The sequence below is a fragment of the Camelus bactrianus genome, chromosome 17, assembly GCF_048773025.1.
Source record: "Camelus bactrianus isolate YW-2024 breed Bactrian camel chromosome 17, ASM4877302v1, whole genome shotgun sequence".
NCBI lineage: Eukaryota > Metazoa > Chordata > Mammalia > Artiodactyla > Camelidae > Camelus > Camelus bactrianus.
In genome coordinates this window covers 23,322,760-23,336,761 of record NC_133555.1, presented here as the reverse complement: position 1 = coordinate 23,336,761, position 14,002 = coordinate 23,322,760, and the positions used below count along the sequence as shown (strand labels likewise).

General features: G+C 42.8%; 1 protein-coding gene and 1 long non-coding RNA gene across 6 annotated transcripts in view; one reads left to right on the top strand and one right to left on the bottom strand.

Moving 5' to 3' along the window:
* The window catches only part of LOC123612269 (uncharacterized), a 224,937-nt gene extending 214,401 nt beyond the window's left edge, over nt 1–10,536 (bottom strand). For 4 of the 5 annotated variants that reach the window (XR_012499925.1, XR_012499926.1, XR_012499928.1 and 1 more), the window contains exons 1-2: nt 10,414–10,536; nt 8,477–8,662 (exon numbers count right to left, since the gene is read on the bottom strand). This is a non-coding gene — a long non-coding RNA (uncharacterized LOC123612269). Of the gene's footprint in view, nt 1–5,445; nt 5,550–8,476; nt 8,663–10,413 lie in introns of all 5 variants that reach the window. The other variant, XR_012499927.1, reaches the window with a different exon arrangement.
* A 165-nt stretch (nt 10,537–10,701) lies between these two features.
* SYNPR (synaptoporin) overlaps nt 10,702–14,002 on the top strand; it is a 273,201-nt gene continuing 269,900 nt past the window's right edge. Inside the window, exons 1-2 of the mRNA XM_074344557.1 lie at nt 10,702–10,910; nt 11,014–11,079. Coding sequence (XP_074200658.1) covers nt 10,893–10,910; nt 11,014–11,079 — 84 coding nt within the window. The 5' untranslated portion in view covers nt 10,702–10,892. The remainder of the gene's footprint in view (nt 10,911–11,013; nt 11,080–14,002) is intronic.

Below are 14,002 nucleotides of genomic sequence, written 5' to 3'. Positions count from 1 at the left end.
TATTTCACACTGTGGGGTAATTGTTCTTCACGTAAACAAACACGTAAAATGCGCACAGAATTTAACTTGTGATTTTATACGCCAAGTCGTAAGTGAGGCGAAAGAGTCCCCAGAGAGCCTCTATAAAAAAAAGAAGGTGCTGGTCAGGGACGACACACATCCTGGCAGCAAAGAGAGAGCCCTGAGCGATGCTGAGCAAATCCCCGTTTCACGCTGCGGGCTGCCCCTCACGTCAACCAAGCCGTTCTCCCCGCACACAAGGCACGTGCTTGACTGAGATCATTTCTGTTTATATAAAAATATTCATGGAAAATATGGAACATTCTGAAAATTTAGAGAACTTAATTTCAAACCTGTTTTCATATGAGGGAGCTGAACGGAACTATTTAGCACTCAAAGTGAATGTCCCAAATGCACTATTGTTTGAAATCTCTTCACTGTGTCAATCCCAGAAATCTCTTTCAATTTCTAGGTAATTTTACTGGTATGAACTATGTATGAAAAGATCTTTAAAATACCTTTAATAATAATAAATGACTGAGAATCCATTTATATATTTAAGAATCCCGTATTAGCTATTCTCAATTATAAGCATAAACTATATTTTCCTAATAATATAAAGATACGACTTGCTTATGAATAAGGAAATTAACTAATGATGGATTTTCCTCACAAACGCTTGACCACAGAAAGGTAAGTATGAGGGTTCAAGTTGAAATGAATGTTCCAACCACTGCTTTTCAAACATGGAAAGCCCATCTTAGAATTTATGCAACAGCCATTCCTTTACGGCTCATTTAAATTTAAATAATTTTTATGATCATCATTATTTAAATTATTATTTTATTTTAAATATTTAAATTATTTTAAATATTTTTTTCTAATGACCATTCCTCAGATACAAAGGAATTTTAAAATATTTGCTGATGGAAACACTGCTAGCTAAGCCTTTGGTAGGGACCTTCTTGAGTGAAAATACTCACCTACTGCTCCCACAGACCTGAGAGTCTAAGCCCCTCCCCTCTCATTCAATACCATCCCGTTCAAACACAGTTTGTAGCATTCTACATTTATTGCCTACGTAATAGGTGCCAGACACTGAGTTTAGCAATGAATGGGTTATATATATGAGCAACCCGTATCTTCTATCTTTAAGGAGATCGTTTATTCATCCAACAAACATTTGCTGTGAGCCTATGATGTGTCAGGATTCCTGTGGGAGGTGGAGATACAGTTTTCAGAGAGGCAGCCAAGGTTCTGCCCATGTGGGGAGTTTGCACAGTATAGTGAGAAGGGAAATACTGAAAAAGTAAATTTAAGTATAGTTGTTACACAGAGGTACAGGATGTTATGAGAGCACATGACAGGGGCTTCTAACTTAGTCTGGAACATTAGGTAAGGCTTCTATGTTGACAGCAGACACTACATTTAAATAATTAAAATAAATCTAGAGAATTATAAGGGCTGAAAGAAACATTTTCCAAGTACAAGGAACACTGGAATCAGAGTGACCAGTTCTAATTGGCATATGACTGAAAACGGTGGAAGTCCGGAAGCCTTCCTAGAGTAGATGCCATCTGAACTGAGCAACGGAAGACATTTTGTTAGGGCACAGTTTAAGGCAATCTACCAAACCCAAAATGTGATGGCATGAGCAGTGTCACCTTGTAACACAACAGAGGTCAGATGACTCTATTATCCTCTGACATGACTTTCATCTTTGGCTCCAAGGTGGCTGCTCCTGCTCCTGTCATCACATATGGATCCCAGCCAGCATGAGAGAAAGGAAGTAGACTGGTATGAAATGACAAGGAAAAGTAACCATAATAAAACATAAAGTGAAAAAAGGTAGGCTGTGTAATAATCTATAAGGTATTATCTCATTTCTGTAAAATATAGTGCATATACTATTTTAAATATATAATTATATGTGTATATTATATTTGGGGTCTATATAAACACACATATATAATATATGCATATATATATATACACACATGCACATCTATCTCTATACAGGAAATTATGTATTCCCTTGGGCAATGGAAATAGGAGGTATAAAAGAGGAACCTCTACCCTAAATAGTTCTATATCATTTGAAATTTTATATGTATTCTTAAAAGGTCTGTAAAATAAAAAGAAGAAAGGCTAACAGAAGTGTTAACATGCTTCTATTTCTCCCAATAAACCCCCCATAAAAACAAACACCTGCAACTTACACATTAAACCCCAAAATATTACCTTTAATCAATCTTTATATAAAGATAAAAGCCATGCGGAGAAAATTACATTTTTCTCTCAGTTAATTTCAAAGTCATTTTAAAGAAAAAGAAATCCAAAGTTCATTCCATTAAATGAAGAATTTCATAAACATGCTCCATTTCTTATTCTAACCTTGAGTTTAAATAGGTTCCTGGCTCGAGAAATAATAGCACTAAGTAGTGATCAACAATTTTTTTTTTTAAATTTCAGGATGTCAACCTAAGATTGCTACATCTATCATATTTTTAAATTAAGACTTTGTTTTTTTAAGAACAGTTTTAGGTTCACAGGACAGCAGGCACAGGGATTTCTCATATACCCCTGCCCCTCTATACACACAGAGCCTCCCCCACTATCGACTTCCACTGCCTGAGTGGTACAATGTTCACAACTGATGAAGCTATACTGACACATAATCACCCAAAGTCCACAGTTTGCATTATGTTCACTCTTAGTGTTTTATATTATGTGGGTTTGTAAAAATGTATAATAACATGTATCCATCATTATGGTATCATTCAGCGTATTTTCACTGCCTTGAAAATTCTCTGTGTGTGGCTTACTCATCCCTCCCACCACCCTAACCTCCGAAAATCACTGTTGCTTTTATTGTCTCCATAGCTTTGCCTTTTCCAGAGTGTCACATAGCTGGAATCGTACAGCTTGCAGCCTTTTCAGATCAGCTTCCAGTGCTTAAATATACATTTAAGGTTCCTCCATATCTTGTCATGAATTAATAGCTCAATTAATGTTTTAATCAGGCATGTTCCTCACCTCATTAGTAATGGATGTCCTATAACACTAAGGTAAAACAAGATGTCCTTTGGGTATCTCGAAAATAAATGAGAACAAGTGCTTTTCTTAAGAACAAACGATGTTCCAGAAATCATTAGCAGTAAGACTAAAACTAAAGGACATGCAAAGATTGAGAATGTGGAATACAGAGGAGGAACTTAACCAAGGCAGTAAAAGACTTCTACAGTGGAGGTTATAAAACAGAGGAAAGAAATCAAAGAAGACAGAAATAAATGGAAAGATACCCATGTTCATGGATTAATAAGGGTACTTATTAATATATATATATACTTAATAAGGGTAAAAATGCCCACAGCACACAAAGCAATCAATCCACAACCAATGCACTCCCTTTCAAAATTCCAATAGCATTTTTCACAGAAATAGAAAAAAATCTTAAAATTCATATGGAACCACGAAGAACTTAAATACCAAAACAATCTTAAAGAAGAACCAAACTGAAGGTATCACACCTCCTGATTTTAAAATACATTATAAAGTTACAGCGGTTAAAACAGTTGTTGCCCACACAGACCCATGGAACAGAAAGCCCAGAAATACACACAGGCGTGCATGTTTAACTGAAAGGAACACATAATCGGGAAAGGACAGCCTCTTCACCAAATGGTGTTGGGGACGCTGGACATCCACGTGTTCTTACCACAACTTAAAAAGAAAAAGATGAGAATGTGGGTGATCAATTCCCTAATTTTAAGTAGGTAATTAGGGTTGGTAACTGAATAAAAGAAGTCTCATCAGTATCTCCAATTTCCAGCTACGATCTGAGAGGTGAATATTTCATACTTTGGATAACAAGAAGGTAGAAAGTTAGTTCACACTCTCAAGAATTACTGGCTTCAAACGTGGCTTCACTTACACTTAGTTGTATGAGCCTGGTCAAGAGATTCATCTGTCCATGCTTCAGTTTCATTATTTGTGAAATACGGATAATAATGAATTCAGTGTTATAAGGGGCTTATCATAATACACACACAGAGCACATTCTCTTTTTTCTAAATTCATTTATTTTATTTATTTATTTTTTGTTGGGGAGAGGTAATTTGGTTTATTTATCCTTAGAGGAGGTACTGGGGATTGAACCCAGCACCTTATGCATGCTAAGCATATGCTCTACTACTTGAGCTATACCTTCCCCTCTAGCAAGTTTTTAACAGAAGTAACTTAAATGGTGCTGCTGCTCCTGACCAAGGTGTGGGGACAGGATTCTCTCATTTTCCGTCTCCTCTCCCTCTCTGCCTGTCTCTCTCTCGTCCTTTTTTTTTCCCTTCCTTCCTTCTCTCTTTTTTTTTAGTGTTTTCTTAAACCTGCCTTCTATTTCTGGCAAAGAGCCTATGTAATTGTACCTTTCTTCTGGGTATTATTTGCCAAGCAGGTGTAAAAGTGCAGTGCAATATAATTTAGTAAAACCTAATTTTAGTTACTGGATTGTGTTTCTCTCTGTGTGAGTGGATCCACCAGGTCCTCACACAGTTGTCAAGCACCTTGGCCAACACGACCATGAAATATCAAAGAAGTCAACTTTCTAATGTCTCATATTTAACTTTTTTTTTTTTTTACTTAAAGGTTTAAATTAGGAAGGAATAAATAAATGTGTTCTTACATTTGCTGAAGAGGGTAGGGTTTTCTTTTGCCTCATTTAGAGCAGATGCAAAAGCCATTCTGTGATACTGAAACACAAGGTCTAAAGACCATCTGGAGAATTCACTAAAATGAAAAGGATCCAGTACAATTTGGATCACATACTTTTATTAAAGATAGGAGACGATCCATCTGATCATTCCTATCTTCATCATCTGTAAGTTTTCACATATAAATATTTCTTAAAACATGAAAAAATTATTAGAGAGTGCAAATACTGCCAAGAAAAAATATTTTTAAGAAAATCATAGAATCCCTGCCAAAGCTCTACTTATTAAACATCAAAGAAAAAGATCATCATAAAAAAATTTCATACTGAATTGTTATTTTTTTAGGAAGGGTATTAGTCAGCAAGCCTCCCCCTAAAAATCTTTTGAATGATGCAATATTCTTACCATCCAAAAAGAGAGAAGAATTTTGAGGAAAAAGAAGTAAGAATTCTGAAAAGAAGGGAAATGGAAGAAAATGAATGATTTTTTTTTTAGAGTGTTCACTGTAAGCAGTGGTTGTGTGATAAACCACTTGGGATGCACATGTCACAGACCATCCCCTTACCACTCGGGCAGGTCATATTTCTCGGCCTTTTAGTAGCTTTCTGTATTTGATTCGTCTGAGGGCTTACCTTGTGTTAACTCAATTATTCCTTCTTACAAAATGATGTGGGTGGTATAGTTATTAATCCCATTTTACAGATGAGGCAACTGAGTGACAAGAGTTTAAGAGACTTACTTGCTCAAGGTCACACAGCTAGGAAGTGACTGAGCCAGAATATGATGAACTCCATCAACCCGATTCCAGAACTTGTGCCATCACCGCTTATGCTGGACTCTTTCCTAGGGAAGAAAACTTTAGGCAAGATGTGTCCATTCCGTGGGCTTCATTTACCTCATTCAGAAATGGCAGTGGGTGTCATGTGAGTAACTCAGTGCTGCTGTGATCAATGTGTCCGTGAAAACAGGCGAGTGATCCAAGGAGAACGTCAAAAATAATGAGCATTTTGGAAAACACAGCTAATGATGAAAGACAAAAATCATCAGAATGATTGAGCCTTTTGAGAAGGGAGGGTAATTTTGTAACTGTGCTCATGGAAAAACAGTAGCAGCAGGCATAGTAGTAGCAGTAGACAGTGGTGACCATCTTCAGCTGATTTCTCCAGAGAAATTTTGTTTATGTTTCAGCAGGAAAAATATTTTTGCCTAAAGCTGGTGACATTTTCAAATTTGCAATGGAAACTGCGTATCATCTTTTTCTTGGAAAGTTTTGAGGGTAGGAGAAAAATCATGACTCTGCTGTTTACTACCCAGAAAAGCTTAGCTGAGACTTTTCGTTTCTTTGAGCTTGTGTTTTCTTGTCTGCACAAGGGGAGAAACTGTAGCGCATACTTAGATGGTTAATGAGGACACTAAGCCAGTTTTGCCTCCAGGGGCACTTAGCATTCTGGCCAGCATCTACTTACTACTTCCTACACTGCAAACGTCACTTTATGATGACTGTTACTACTATTATTCGCTGGGGTCAAGGAAGAATCCTTTGACATGAGCTTTGATCCTGTAATGTGCATGTATTAAAGTCTGGTCATATTTACACAGATACCTTTTGTTTAAAAGAAAACTGGAAACAGAAATACCAAAAGCACATGGTGATATGAGTTTACAGTGGCCATCCACACTTGAAATTTTATATCACTTCTGATTATTAATTAAGAGCCATCCTATTTGAATGCTAAAAACTCCATAGGAAGCCTATGGAATCTTATTTTGTGATGAAGTTGTAAACCAAACAAACACATACACATCCTTACATGTTTTATTGCAGCCATTTAAGACTAAAATATAAGATGGCTTTACCTGATCATTAGGTTGAGAGATAATGCTATATTTATTGTAAAATCAGAGTTCTTGAAAATGTTTCCAGCCCATCTCCAGTCCCGTGTACCAGTGGCCCCATGCAAACCAAACACACAAACAAATATTACATAGACATGCTATTGGTCTCTGCTGTCACCCTCGCTAGTTAGGAGAAGATTTGGAAAGATTAGGTTAGAAGCACGAGGAGAGAGTGAAATACATAGCATTTTGAATGACTTCCACTTACTACTTATTTCTAGCATTCCAAATATCACAACATATGGGTAGTATTTCCTCCTGTATTAAGTTGCTGTGGATAAAATTTTAAATTAGTTTTTTGTTTTTTTGCCGCAAGAGACATAGTAAGATGAAACCTAGTATGCCGTTCCCTGAGAATGAGATTTAATTTGCCTGAATAATGCAAGTCCATCTACAGCAGCTTGATACCTTGTTTTCTTGTAGTTCTGATTCAACATGAGCCCTCTTTGAGATTCAGAATGGCTTTTTGAATTTTGTTGATTGGTTTGGTCTAATTTGGAACTTGACTAAATTGGGCTTATAGTATATCCCATTACAAGGTAAGCTCTGTGAAGGCAGGAATTTTGTCAAGCTGTTTACAATACCTAGAACAATACTGACACATAACAGGCAGGTGGTCCTTACTTGTCAAATGAGTAAGTCAAGGTTTCTCAACTTTGGCAACTATTCACATTTTCCGAATGACTCTTTGTTGCAGGCAGCTGTCTTCAGCATCATAGGAGGTTGAACAGCATCCTTGGCCTCTACCCTCCAGGTGCCAGTACCACCACACCCTTCCCCCCATCAACTTCCCAGCTGTGACAACTTAAAACGTCTCCAAATATTGTCAAAGGTCTCCTTGGGGGAGGGAAGAGCCCACACTATCCTTTATTGAGAACCACTGCAGTAAACCTATTGCCTTGGCATGTCAAAGGAAATCTTTGTAAGTTCCCGACCAAAAAACGAAAGAAGAATTTGGAAGCTATTTGATTTACATGATCAATATAGGCTGCCCAAATGGATCATTTATGCCCCACCAAAGTTAACCCGACTGTTGAGCCACAGCAATAGATTTGTTACGGAAGAGGGAAATTATCTTTCGTCACGATGGGGCAGAAGAGATGGGGTCACCGTCAGCTACTGAGAGTAATATTGTGGCAGTGTTCGTATCATCCCTCCTACCTCTCCCATCCTGGTTCTTTAAGAAACCCAATGTTATTTCCAGGTCTGCATGCAGAGGTTCTAGCCCCAAAGTCTACAAGTATTTAACGTTGCAAATGGGATGTGGAACTCTGGGTTATTTTGGTGATGCAGCTGTTGGCAGCTCATACATTTCTGGAACGTGAAAAGCATCCTCTGACAATGTGTAATTGTTGTCTGAGCGACCACATTGACATTTGCCACAATTCTGGCTTCCTTCACATGGTGCTTGGGGGACTTGGAAAATGTGCCACCGTATTAGCAAGGAGGAATGTTGAGTGTGAAGAGAGGCCTGGGGGAAGAGGCTCAGTAATCACACTTGGTCTGCGCCAAGTTCTCAGCTCAAATGAAACGCAAGTGGGTGGTGTTTTAAATAAGTCAATCTCTCTGTCTAAAAAGATACAAATGTTTAGATGACCTTGGACAAGTTACTTACCCTTTCAAACCTGAATATACTACCTGAAAGGGAGGGGATGACGGTGAGGCCCCAATGATGTATTTGAAGCACTTAGCACAGTGCCTGGCAGGTAGCGAGAGATGCACGGGGATATGCTATCATGATAATTATCATCATTATTAAACATATGCAGGAAGTGTTATACCTCATAAGCTAGTTGACGGTGATGGAAAGAACAAGGATGCAAAGACAATGAAATCATACAGACTCAGAGAGGAATCTTGGTTCAGCTACTTACCAGCCATGTGAACTCTTGGATCAATCAGCCTAGGTTATGCTGTGCTGTAGTTAAAAAAAGACTTCAACATCGCAGTTGCTTATAACTCCAAATGCATTTCTTGTTCAGAACAGTGTCCATCAAGGTCCAGATGCAGCTCTGCTCTATATCAATCTTATGCCAGGACCCAGGCTGTCGGAGGAGCCCCTGTGAGGTAACATTGTATTCATCATGGTAGAAAGAAATTAGCAATATGGCAAATCACGAAGGGGTTCTTAAAACCTCTGCCCAGAAATGCACTCATCACTTCTGCCCACACATCACTGGCCAACGCTAGTAACATAGCAACTCCCCGGTTCAAAAGGACAAGGATATATAGTGGAGAAGCACTGCACAGTGTGGCAAGACTGTGCTACAATCAACCACACCTCTAATGTGAGCCTCTGAGCCTTCATCTGTTTCTGTAGAGGTGTGAGCAGTCAGAAATTTAACCAGTACACGTGGAGAAATTATGATGTGACTCTGCCCAAGATATATTTTCTACAAAATCTCATCGAGTCTTCATAACCACCAGCTAAACTGGTATTGTTTGGCTCCATTTTACAGGTTAAAAAAACCCTGTGGTCTTGAAGGGGCTAAGTGACTTCACACATAAAATCATATACAAAAAATTGCAAGACACACACTAAGCACTTGTAGTTGCATAATAGTTTATTTTTGAAACAACTTGTTTCTGATTGTTTTAGATTCTCTCTGCATGTAGGAAGCGCACTAGGAGCAAAGCTGGCTGGCTGCAGATGGTCCAACTAGCCCTCTGGAGTTCTGACTCACTAACTTGCTAGCTTTTCTCCAGCAAAATCCATGGGCAGTGGGCATCTACACTGAACCCTCTTTCTTACCCAGTTTTGGCTGCCTCCTCTTCTCAGACTCCAAAACTATTCATTTCCATCTTTCTCCCCAACTCCTGAATATTAGTTACTGCCCTTCCACCGCCAACACACACACACACACAAACCCCAAACCTTTTTGGCAAATCTTTGTAGTAAACAGATGGGCTATCTGTGTTGCTGGGAGACCACTTCATACGTGGAATCCAGTCCAAAGGGAGTGAGAAGGAAGGGGATGTATCAGCTCCATGGTCTAATGGCTAGGAGCGCTGAGGCCTCCTCCTCCTCCTCCTTTTCTGACTTTTATGATGACGACTCTGCCCTTCCCCTTTCATGGCCCCAATTCGCTCATCTCTAAGACAAGAATAATAGTACAACAGCTCATGGGGGTTTTGTGAATATTTAATGAAGTAATGTTATAAAGCCCTTAACAACAATTTCTGACTCCTGGGAGGAACTCCATTGTTTTGTTGTTGTTGCTGTTGTTGTTTATGACTTTTGGCAAGGTCAGCCGACTAAGAGAGGAAGAGAGTATGAGCTGGGTTTGGGGTAAGGCGCTCAGTTCTACTTATGACGGATTCGGGTAGCTTCATTTACGGGTTGCATCTTAGGGAAAGGATCTCAGGAGAAACAGCGTGAATTTTAAAGGGACTTGAAATCCAACCCCTGTTTAGCCCCCCGGGAGCTGGGTTACCTTGGCTAATTCAGCCTCACTAAGACTATTTTCTGCTTTTGAAATGGGCATCATGGTTCGCGCCTGACCTCACACAGTGGCCACGTGGCTCACCTGCCGGGCACACTGTCCCGCACTTTGAGGATTTAGGTCTTTCCCCTCTCGCCTCCGGCCCGTTCGTTCCCTCTGCCCTGACCCTCTGCCGACCCCCGAGGGGACGGGCAGTGTCCATCCCGTCCCTCGATGTGCCCCAGCACCTGGGCGCTGCCTGGCCACACGGAGGGCCTTCCGCGAGGGCTCGGGGGCAGGGCCACGCCAGCAGCCTCTCTCTGGCGTCTAGAAGTGGCCAGAACGCGGACCCCGCCCCACGGAAGGGGTGGGTTGCCCCTCTCTCTCACCTGGAACCCCGTCTTCAAGGCGGGGAACCATCTCGCCGAGGCTGCCAGCCCGCTTCCCTCAGCCCGACGGCCCCACAGCGGCCCCGCAGCCCGAGGTCACCCGGCGTGCCCCGCGGCGCCGGCCCCAAGGTCGCGAGCTCCGCCGGGCCCACCTCCCCGCCCTCCCCGCCCCCGCGGCCCCGCAGCTGGCCAATGGCAGCCCTGCCCCCGGCGGCGGGGCGGGCCCCCGCCCGGCCCCCCGCCTCCCGCCCGCCGCCCGCCCCTCCCACCCTCGCCGGCTGTGCTCGCCGCTCGGGCGCGCAGGCTTCGGAAGCCGTGTTCGCGAGCCCGCTCCGGGCGCCCCGCGCTCCCCGGCCTCGCTCCTCCGGCTCTTTCCGAAAGCGGGCATCTGGCCCTGAGGGCTAGTGCGACGACGGTGGTGGCCCTCGAACTTCATTTCCAAAGGCACCGGCGGGCGAGAAGCCCGAGCGAGGCGAGCTATGGACCCCGTGAGTCAGGTAGGACGCCCCCCGCCCCCAACCTCCCACCCACGGGCTCCAGGTGCCGCGTCCCCAGCACCTTCCTCACGCTGTCCCTGTCTCTTGTCTCCCTCGTCCACAGCTGGCCTCGGCAGGCACCTTCCGGGCGCTGAAGGAGCCCCTTGCCTTCCTGCGAGCCCTGGAATTGGTGAGTAGCGGTGTGTGTGTGCGGGGAGGGGAGCGAGGCAGAGGACCGGCAGGTGAGGAGAGGTCGGGTGGGGCGCGCTCTGCTGGGTTCTGCTCCGGGCCTGAGATGCAAGACCCTTCCATCCATCCTCCCCGTTCCCCCAGGTGCTGTTCTGGAATGGCGGGGACGGGATGGAGGGACCCGGCTTGGAGGCTGGAGCCTGGACAAATTTTTGTAGGCGCGTAGACGAGGTGTCATCTCACCTCCGCGCTCGCAAACGCTCAGGGGCTGTTGAGAGAAGCCTCCTGGCGAGACGGGCAGGGGAGCAGATGGAGGAGCTGCCGCCGGGCTCTGGCTGCTCACCTGGATTTTTGCGGGGGTGAGGGCATGAGAGGAGGGCCCTGGGGCCGAGCGGAGTAGTGGGGAGGACTTGACCGAGCACGGAAAGTTGGTCAGCACGGGGGCAGCCCTAAGCCTGGCCTGGGAGCCTGGAAGCGCTGTGACCAACTGCTCCGCCGCCCGCCGCTGCCGGAGCGCCAGCAACAGAGAAGCTGCGAGGCTGTGAAGGATGCTGGCGTTGACAGCGGGACTCCTTCCTCCCACCTTCTCGGTTCTCTACTCTGGCCGCTCCTCGAGGGCTCTTCTGATTTCTCCCAGAAGAACCTCCCAGAACCTTCTTCCCGGTGGAGCTTTCTTCAGCGACTGGGTTTAGGAAGTTATGTTACTCTTATGTTTTCTCCCCGTAAAAAAAACCAAAACAAAACAAACCCCCAAACTTGATAGTCTTAGGGCAACTTGTCTGTTGGCAGAGGAGTGAGGCACAGAAGCAGTTACCCACGGGGCGGCAGAGCAGTGGCAGTGTTGCTGGCTTGGATGACGGTTATTCGGAGTGAAGTCTGCAGGTCACACGTTCTGTCTTGCTAGGAGCTCTGAAAGGCAAGCGAACCTATCTGAACAGAAAGTTCAAAGCCCGTCATGTGTCATTCATCACAGGCACTATCACTGACTAGCTGGGAAATTATGTAAGACCGTGTTCTGTCCTCTCAGACCTTAGCTTCGAGGGCCAGTATCCATCCAGCCAAGGCCACACAACTGTGCTTCGTGTTTACATGCATGATCTATGGGGTAATCACATTTGCCTTGTTTATAGAACTGCATGAAAAGGCATAAATATATATCAACTGGACATACACTGGGAAGGCTTGACTAGTGGTTCCGGGATGGCTAGTCTAAACCTGTTCCCCTTACAGCCAAGGTAAAGTAAGGTGGACTCACAGTCCAGGCAACTTTCAGTTGGCTTTCTTAGAGTTCCGTCCACATTCATTCATTCAGCCATTCGATGAACATTCTCTGTGGGAGAGCGATTTTCTGTTTTTTTTTTCCTTGCTCAAAATAATCATTGCATGGCCAAGCTGTTGTCTCTCAAAACAAATTCAAAGACCTGACATCATTTCTGACATAATCTCTTATTGTCTCTCACCGTCATTGTCGCTTACCTGCAACAGTAGTTTGTATTCCCTTCTTTCCCGTTGCCTCGCCACTCCCCACACACAGCCTCTACAGGTATTTCATATTTCAAAGTGTGGATGAATTTTTTTTTAATGCAGTTTTCTGGACATGAAATAAAAATATCGGGAAGATGGGTACCCAGGAACCTGCATTTTAAACAAGCTCCCTGGATAATTCTTATGCTCGTTAAAGTTGAAGTGCCACCACCCTAAGCTACACAAGGTCCCCCCAAAACTCAAAAGGGCATTGTACCTTAAAGCTCTTGCTCTGCCCGTTCATACTGTATGGGGCGCCCTCACAGCCCAAGCCAAGGGCAGATGTTTGTCTTTTCACCCCAGCTTAAATATTACCTCTTCAGGGAAAACTACACTCAGATTTGTCTCTTCCCCTTTCCTCTACCCCAAACTGAGTGATTCACCCCATTCTTTGGGCTTCCATCACACTTTATCCATTCATTCATTCATGAGAATTTATCACATTACCTTACAGTTGTTTTTTGTTGATAGATCTGTGTGTGTGTTTGTGTGTGTGTGGTGAGAGAGAGAAAGAGAGAGCAGTTATTACATTTAAAATATTTTTTATTGGAGTATAGTTGATTTCCTCTCTCTCTCTTCTGGGCCTCTAAGGCTCTAAGGAGGAAGGGATTTTGCTTGTAAGTCAGTTATTAGCCTCTCATTTGTGGAAAAGGACCTGAATAAGGGGCCAAAAGCACCTTAGAAAGTTAGATAAGTTAGTTGATTGCTACCTTTTGAAAGAGCTAAGAGAGAGAATTCCAGCTCTTAGATGGCAGGAAATTTGTTCTGTTGGTCTCTGTGTTCCCCATAAGTGTCTTTCATGGTGCTTGGTAAACAGTATGTGATCAGCAAAAAGTGTAAACTGAGCAAAACAGAGCACAGAAAATACCCCACTTTCTCCTGATCTGTGGGGGAGCAGCTTTGACACTGGTAGTCTTTAAAGCCTTTGAATTACAGTCCTCTTGTTTTTCAGTATTTATGCTGTAGAAATAAAGGTGTATGTTAAAGATATATGTTCACGGATACTGCAACATCCTTTATTTACTGCAGCATCCTTTGTAGAAGAAAGAACTGGAAACATTTAGTAAGTCCAGTAATAGGAAAATCACTGAAGTGTGACTCATGCACGCTGTGAAATATTATACTGCCATTAAAAAGATGACTTCAATTGCTGTGCATTGACCTGGAGGTCAGCATATGTAGTTGTGTTGGTAAAATTATTAAACTTGGAAAAAGTGAATTTCACTCTTAGTATTCGATGAAATTGTTAAATGGAAAAAGGTAGTTTTCATTCTTTTAATCAACACGTGGAAAATGTATTTGGTCATGTTTCAGAGTGATATATAGCATACAATATTTTAATGTGCATAATATATAGAAAGAAAAAAAAGATAGTAATGTGTCTGAGTGTGTGTTGTATA